General features: G+C 45.2%; 1 protein-coding gene across 1 annotated transcript in view; it reads right to left on the bottom strand.

Moving 5' to 3' along the window:
• Positions 1–1,808: 1,808 nt before the first annotated feature.
• LOC144471004 (uncharacterized) overlaps positions 1,809–8,802 on the bottom strand; it is a 7,189-nt gene continuing 195 nt past the window's right edge. Inside the window, exons 2-5 of the mRNA XM_078182640.1 lie at positions 7,402–7,684; positions 5,458–5,646; positions 3,904–4,022; positions 1,809–3,370 (exon numbers count right to left, since the gene is read on the bottom strand). Of these exons, the coding sequence (XP_078038766.1) occupies positions 1,884–3,370; positions 3,904–4,022; positions 5,458–5,646; positions 7,402–7,684 (2,078 nt within the window). The 3' untranslated portion in view covers positions 1,809–1,883. The remainder of the gene's footprint in view (positions 3,371–3,903; positions 4,023–5,457; positions 5,647–7,401; positions 7,685–8,802) is intronic.

Raw genomic sequence — 8,802 nt, 5'->3', positions numbered from 1 at the left:
TCACGTATTCTTCTCTAATAATTAAACTTAATACTTTCTCTAAATATTTATCTTAATAAAATGGCAATTCGTAAACACGCGTTAAACTAGCTTCTCGCTATTAAAGACACGTTTCGTCAACATTTTCGAGCAAATTGGTCATCGCGCGACCGTAATTGCACAATACAGTAGCATTATTACCTCATTTACATTTTCGACGATCCATCGGCGCTGAACAAACAAATCACTCGCATATCGGCGTATCGACCGGCTCTGCGTTACTCGACGATCCCGATCGAGGGAATAAAAAGAATCGCTATAGCGTCGATGCTCGTGGCTCGCGTCCAACAAACGGAAGCTGCTCCTAAGCGGTGCGCGGCCATGTCATAACATTCAATACAATGTCGGGTTAAACTCGGCGAGTAGTCGAGCGGGTTCCCACGTGCGTTCGTGATCCGTTCGAATTTTCATATAGATCGTCCCGTCCACGATTATGCAACCTCCGTCGCTCCGCATTCTTACGATTGACGTAGGCGAACACCTTCTCCGCGACGTCTGCGACATTTGTTTCGCGAGCCGCGTATTTCTCGTAATGATTCATTAGGCGGACGTACTTTCGGCGACCTCCGATCCGTCTAAATAATCGTGAACCGTTCTATTTTTGAGAGCGGCTTTCCTCAAGGTTCTGCTCCACGGTGTCGACGAGCTCCGTTTCTTTTTCATTGGCAATACACTCGTGGACCGATCCTCAATGAAAAGTCTCGCACGTATTCGGAATTCATTCAGGAATCGTGATAGTATTAATACGAAGCACCTTTCGTGCTATTTGTTACCATAAAAATGGTTACACCAGTTGTTTGCTTCTAAGTTTTTATTCTCAAACGCACTGTCCAAATCTCCATTAAATATTCTCCTCTGGAAATTTTTAGTGTATTTATATCCATAGTACTCCCAGTTTCCGAAAATCGAATGAAGAATCATCTCCAAAGTCCAAGACTATTCCTCATCAGCGATGCTTAAAAGTAAGATTTCTTTGGAATTTTTCTGCAGCGACAATAAATCGACTGTCGATGAAAATCCTATCGTATACGTTCAAAGTCCCTCTCACTTTCATCCAGGAAATACTACAAGGTACCGTTTGTACTATTAATCTCTGTAAAACATCGTATACCAGTTATCTGCCACCATGGCGGAAAGTACTATTTACATCTTTACTCTAAGACATGTTCTTAAGTCGAACTTTGTTCAATCAAGCATCCAATAGCCACCTAGACCAGACTGTAGTCTTGATTTCCAGCGACACGACTCGGCGCATTTTTCTTGGAGGTTAAACACTTGCTCTCAAGATCTCCAATCCCCATGAATCGTGCTGCGTCGCTTATTTCAATGAAGCATCGAAATCAAGTCACCTCGTGTAATCTTAATTTCAAGGGCTTCAACTCCGCTCATTGTTCTCGAAGTCGAAGGCATACTTGTTCTCAAGATCCCCGATCCCCATTCATCATACTTCGTTCTTTATTCCACTCAAGCAATCAAACGAGTCGCCCCGCGATCAGACTGTAATCCCGATTTCAAGTGGTTTAACCGTGCTCGGTGTTCTCAAGACATGCCAAACTCCCGAAGATCTTGAACAGCCATCGCAGATTCCGTTCCCGAACTTCGTTCGAATCTCGGCCAATGAACACAGCGGCGCCCTAATCATGCCAGAATCCGTATATTGCCCAAGAACATGACATCTCCGTCGTAATCCTGATCTCGAGAGGATCGCGATCGGCGAAGCTCGGCAGCTAGTTCGCAGCCAGCCGGGCGCTAGCGCTCGCGCTCGCAGATCATCCCCAAAGCCCAAGCAAATTCCTCGAGGTCCGGGCCGTGATCCATCATTAAAGCGAGATCGAGTGCGGTGATCAATTGCTGACGGATCTGCTGGCGCTCTCGAGGGATCCCCTGCGCGCCGTGTCGGTCCTCAGGATGACACCCTGAGCGATGCCGTAGTGCTCGTAGGGGTCCTTGCGGTAGGCGACCGGTTCGTCGGCACGGTGGACGCCGTTGTTCCTCGGCCGCGGCGGCGTCGAGGTTCTCGCGGGGGTGTTGGTCGGACTGTTCTTCGGGGTCAAGATCCTCGCGGGCGTGGAGGTCGGGCTGTTCTTGGGCGTCGCGGCCGGATTCGTGGCCGAACCGGTCTTCGGATTAGCGGAGTCGGCCGGCACCGTGTTCATCCCTTGCAGCGCGTTGAAGCTCTGCATGACGAGATGAGAGGCGACCGACATCGTCAGCGGATTTGCGGGGAGAACCGGCCCGGCCGCGGATTTCTCGTTTCGGGCTACCGGCGTAGCGTTACTCAATTGATTCTCCACTCGAGTCGCCGCCGCCACCGCCGCCGCTGCCGCCGCCGGCATTACCGCGGATTGATTTTCTACTCGAGACATTGATTGGGCCGCGGATCGATTCGACCTCTCGCCCCGAGCCATCGCCAGCGAAGTCGACGATTGGCCGGCGTCCGCCTGAGTCGGTGCCATTGCCAGCGGCGCCGGTGACCTCTCCGTTTCGCGGGCCACCGATCTGTCTGTCTGCGAGCCGGCCAGCCCCGTGATCGACTGGCTCCTCTTCGCCGTCGAGTCGGCGCTGCTTCCGTTCAGCAGCGGCGAGGTCGGTGCCGGAAACGGGGCGGTATGCGAGCGATGCTTTCTATTCGGGATCTGCGGGCTGCCGGGCAGGTTGCGATCCACCAGGGACCCGTTCCGATCCTTCGCGTCCTCCAGGCTGTTCGTCTTCGCGACACCGGTGCTGGTCGCCGGCATGAAACTGTCTTTAACAGCGTTCGCGTTGTTCAACGGGGATTTATTGAGCTGACCGTTCGTGCCGTTGATCGGCTTGGTCTCCTCCGTCGCGCTGCTGAATTTCTGAGGCGGAGCGGTACCGTTAGTCCCGTTCTTCAGGATCGCCAGGCTCGGGTCGCCGTTCGGGAAGCTGGCGAACCGTGCGATCGTCTCGCGTTCCTCGGCCACTTGCGGCGCGAACGGAATCTTCCTCTCTGTAGGCTTAACGAGCTGCCGCTTCCTCGGCGAGGACGTGTTTGCACGGTGCTTCTGTCTCCCCGTGTCGCTGGTCTTGACCCGCGTCTCCGGGAAGTGTCTGCCTTTCATCGAGCTCGGCTCTTCCTCCTCCTCGTAGAACCGGATGTCCTCGTTCGCGTCCGAGTCGTCCTCCTCGCACTCCTCGATGATCGCGCTCGCCTGGATCCACTCCCGAATACGGTCCTTCTTCTTCGTACGGTCCACCGTCGTCTCCACGCCGTACGTGGTCAGGGTGTGCAGTAGCTGGTTCTTCTCCTCCAGCGAGCTGTGGAAGCTGTACATCGAGGGGCACAGCTCGTCCCTGTCGTCCGCGCCACCTGTGCAAACCCGGAGACGATTAAGTAGGTGTCGGACCAGGCAGCACACCAATCTATGTTCAACGCTGAACCGACCGCTGCAACTAATTACCATGCGCTACCTTATGGGGGGTGAGAGATGGTATTTACTTAGATTTCTTACCATTTTTCTTTACAATGTTTCCGAATGATTAATTGAATAATTTTAAGTGAAAAAGCATCTTCATAATTACTGAAATAAATCTAGAGAGTAATAATAATGACACGGCATTGTCAGACTTTGTGAAATTTTTCTAGCAAAATTTACCCCAGTCGAGTAATTTATTCAGGTATTTTCTATTATATAGTTAATTATTTTCAGCCTCACAAGAAATTGGACTTGGTTTACGAAAACTTATACCTACTGACTAAAATCCGTTTTTACCATCTACTCATCCCCAGGTATTTTCTATTAAATTTTCTATTATTCTATTGTCTCTAAAATTTGTCAAATTGTAAAATAGAAGATAATTTTTACCGTGGCGGATTTAGTAATAATTTCAAAGGATCGTTACCGTTCATCGCCTTCTCCATGCCCAGCTTCGCCAGCCAACGGTCCTCCACGTATTTGTTCACCTCCAACACGCTCGCGGGCCTCTTCTCAGCCTTTGGGTCCAGCAGGCGTTTGAACAGTCTGCGACAGACGTTATTACGATAGCGAACGTTCTTACCAGGCCGAGTAGATTCGTATCTTCGAGGCGCATTGTCTGTCTATTCTGAGTTTTCTTAAAGTTTGGTCAAGACGCTGCGCGAAGTTAAATATAATTTCGACCGTGAATTGAATTCTGCTTATAGACTGCGGACTGAGTACATGTTTTTACGATACCTAGATTTCGGATCTTTATGCAAAATAGAAATATTTCAAGTGAATTGAATAAAGTGTAATTTATATAGAAATGCGTTTCTATTGATTACAATTTTAATTTCTTTTTTTTAAATTTTGTTAAGGAATTTCTTCCTTGATATTTCTTGAAATTTCTTCCCGAGGATAATTGAGGATGTCTTCAACGAATCTAGAATGTCAATTTTATACTCAGTCGCTCAGTATTAATTAGATGATAGTTATCGATCGTTGTGGTGAATTTATTGACCGAAAAACAGACGTCTATCTATAGCAAAATCAGTCCACCGCCGATTTACGACTTTCCGGTAATTGTTAAAGCGAGCTGACACAGAGCGACGCGTTGAACTCGTTTAATGGTAGTGTCTTCTTCTAGGATAATAAACTATTCTACGCGTGCTGCTGCATCTGCGGTCGCCATCGCGCCCATTTCGAAAATAAACCGAGGCTAAAATCATCCCTCCAGATTCCCTGTTCGCGCGTCTGTCCCCTAGGCAATTCGAGCCCGTACGATTATTTTCACGAGGTGAATCAAACCGCGAAGGTTTTCTGTTTTATTAAGTCCTCGCCGATACCGGGCGTGCTCGCGTTCAATTTGCTGCTCGCGAGAGCACATCGATCGATCACGCGTCTACGATTCGTTTCACCGGGTCTCGATCCGGTGAATGGTTGTTTCCGCGAAGCTTATATATGAAGTGCCCCGGTGTATCATTCAGCTGTTCTCGAAACTTTTAATGGCTACGTTCGAGCGCTCCCGCAAGTAGACCGCGGGATTTTATGCGTTTATAACAACCGAGCGTGTAAAATACCGAACAATAAAACGCGATAGGTTCCGCGTCGACCAATAATTCCGTTCATCGGTCGTTCCGCGATTTCTCTGCCCGCGAACTGTCTCGAGAAATTCGCCGATTTTCCGCCGTCGACGCCGCGAAATATTCCTTTCTGTAATTGGACGTTTTCAAATTACGAACGAAACTGCAAAGCGAAATTCGCCGAATCGTTTTAAAACTATTCTTAAGAGACGTCCGCGATGTTAATTTGAAAAGCAGTCGACTCGAAACGCGTCCCCTCGGATTTCGATGCGATTGTTATTTTTAAGCGCGTTCACGTTTCGAAATTTCCATGAACGCGCCGCGACGGTTCGGTTTCCAGATAAGATATAGGAGCCATTTAATGTTTCGTGAACGGCTGGCGCCTGTTGCTCCGCCGCGCGTTCGAAGAAACTGACCTCTGCGCCCGCGAGCTGATCAGCTGAAATAATTTCGGTTTCTTGGCTATGTTGAGCGTAGCGCTGTGCCAGTTTTGATATCTGGTGTAACGCGGGTCGTCCAACGCCGCCTTCTGCCACGGCAGGCATCCGGTCAGACAGACAAATAGGACAATGCCGAATTGCCAGACATCGTGCGACGTGAGGGCTCTGAAACCGTGAAACGTAATACACTGTACAGGCCGGATCCGTTTGCTTAATGTCATTCACGTTTTCGCATCGCATGATTCTCATAACTCGCGCGGCTCGTCAAGAGCTCCATTCAGAGAACCGTCGTCGGATGCTGCGACGATCGAGTCAAAACATTTTTTTTACCCGAAATATAAAACTTCGACGATGATATCTCGTGCTTGTAAAAAGCGTAACGAGTATATCGCGTAATATAGTTCCGATTTTTACGCGTGGACATGCAGAAATATTTCTTTGCTAGCTGCGAGATTCACTTTAGGGGCAAGACTTTAAATTGACAAACGAAAATCAATTTTGATTTAGAGACATATACGAAATGGAAGAGGGGTCATCTAAAAATTTAAATAAATTCTGTTTGAAAAAAAATTAATACCGTTTTTATTTTAATAATTTTTTAGAAATTTTTTAGAAATGTTGAATTTACTGTTTGCTTGCATTTATTTGAATTATTCAATAAGAATAATAGATAAGAATTGATAAGAATTTTTATTCTATTCCGAACTGAAAATCTCCATTAGGAGTCACAGTACAGTAAGAGATTAAAGAATTATTTCTTCAAAGATATATTGTAATTTGGAGATCCAAAAAGTCTGCTAATTTAACAAAGACAAAGCTTCTTATTAAATTATTATTATTAACATATAATTATTAACAAGCATCGCCAAAAAAGACAATGTCCTTTTTATAGATAGCCTTGTGTTTTAGATAACTAGCACGATGATCTTCGAACATCGAGAACTTTTGACTAGATGACCCCAATACCGGCCAGCGCTGGAAATTTACGAACATCAGCGCAAGTACAGGCGGCATAAATCCCAACAGAGAGCCTAACCGTCTCATAAGCAGCGCGCGGCTGCAAATGTCTTACGAGGGTCTGCATAACTCCATAATTCGGGAGCAAGTGCTCAACTATTAAATCCACCCCTAAAGTGGTCTCACATATTACGGGATGTGTCCTTTGTGCCCTGAAATACGATTCTCCGAGCTCCAACTAAACTTTAATTACTGGTGTACATTAGTCTTGCGTAAGCGGAACTGATCAGCTGCCTCTGGGACTGTAACGCACTGGAAACGGACGACTAATTACACGTCCAATTAGTCGACTACCTAAGAAAGACATTAGGCTGTCCCGCGAATAAATGGATGCGCGCTTGATTATCGACGATTAATGCTTCGAATGTAGTAAAAGATATTTGATTAACGAAACCGAAACTAGGAAGTTAAAATTTACTATGGGAGATGTTAGGTTAACTATTTCGTGTTTTAGAAATCGTAGAAGCATTTGATTTGTTCAATGAAAATAATTTAGATTTCTCTCAACACTTTACCGACAGATAACCTATAACTCGGTTGTCATAGTAACCATTAATTTTTTATCTATAATTAAGATAAATGTGTTATATTGTACTACCATAAGCTTCAATATTACTATATAACTTTCTAAATATTAAATACCTTTCGCGAATAATAAAATAAATAAAATTAAAATTGAAACGTTGAACTAAATTTTCGGTAAAGTGTTAATATAACAAAATAAATAAAAATTCTGTTAATATGCTTCCGGTAGGTAATTTCGGAATTATTATTGCGTGTACTGACGTTTTGGGACAGCCTAATGCATTGAACCAAGATCGATGCGTTGTAATACGACGATTATTATCGTTACGAAAGGGGTGGGTGGGGACAATTACTGGTAATGGTCAATCGTATAATTACTTGTACGTCTCGTCAGTGTCGATCTGCAATACCTCGGGCGGCGAGTACGGCAGCCACTCGTTGTGCCGTCTGACCACGGTGTTCATGCGCCTGGTCTCGCCGAAGTCGCATAGCTTGATCCGCGAGAAGTCGCTGCGGAACACGAGCACGTTGTCCAGCTTGATGTCACGGTGGACCAATTCGCGGCTGTGGATGTGATGCACCGCCGCGGCCAACTGTCTGGCCACCCTCTTCGCGTGCAGCTCCCCTAAGCCCGTCTCTGTCACGTTGGACGTTAGATCTCCTGAAAAATGAAGGACAGCGAGCAGTATTAATGATTCTCTCCGTCCACGTTCGTTGAATCTCTGTCTGGAAAAACGTGGATTCTAATTAATTACTTAACGCTAGGCTCTCCCTATTTTGCTTGATGGATTAACACCTTCTCTTGCGACGATGTCTCGGAGACGACGTGCTCAACAAAGTTATTGTAATCGACGCGACTATTTTACATCGATTTTGAAATTAAATAAATGACGTTGTTTCGCTCCAGTTTGATTAACAATCATATGTTCACAAATATCGTTGACGTCGAATCAATTAATCAGGATTGAAATATTCATCCACGAGTGAATTGTTAATAATTTCTGTGCGCGCGTTTTGTAGCGTCTTCCCATGGATACAAGGTATTTACATGTACAATTAACTTCTTCGCCGAGCCATTAATCACTCAAGCAACACGCATAAAAAGATTAATGGCGAACTAATTGCACGCTGCCGTACAGAGGGGGGGTCTTTCCTAGTTTCTCGTTCTTCTGATCGACAGAAAAGTTACGTCCACTCTGCCGCGCGGAGATGCGGCGATAGCGAAACGTCACTCACTACGTCGCGTGATCCGTTTCGTTGACATTGAGATTTCAGTCGATAATAAAAATTCGCTCGGCTACTTGGCCAATCATCGTTCTCGCATTCCCTCGCCTAGTTATCTTCTGCTCGTCTCTATAAAAACTGGTGCTTTCAAGACGAACCTGGTTATATCGGCTTCAGACTTTTCCACTTTGCCAATTAGAAAGAATTGATTTAACTACTTCAATTATAGTTCGCGTTTTGGCTGGTTCGTTCGATTCGAGTTTCTTGAAGGAGGTTAGTCCGTATTATTAATGTTACAATTATAATACAAGTTATAATTATAATGCAATTTCTTGTATTCGTGAAGATTTTTTTGACATCAAGCATACCATTCTAAATAATTATTAAAGTTATGGAGATGTAAGTAAAGTCAACCAAATAATTTTAAATTAAAATTAATTCAGGGTTAAAGACTATTATATAGTGAAATTAACCCTAGAGTGGAGTTTTTTCGAAAATTTTAACTTACGTTTTTAAATATAATTTGTGCATGTTGAAATGTTAAAAAACAAGAGA

Source organism: Augochlora pura, chromosome 6, assembly GCF_028453695.1.
Source record: "Augochlora pura isolate Apur16 chromosome 6, APUR_v2.2.1, whole genome shotgun sequence".
NCBI lineage: Eukaryota > Metazoa > Arthropoda > Insecta > Hymenoptera > Halictidae > Augochlora > Augochlora pura.
The sequence above is the reverse complement of the archived record's forward strand: the minus strand, read 5'-3'. Positions and strand labels throughout refer to the sequence as shown.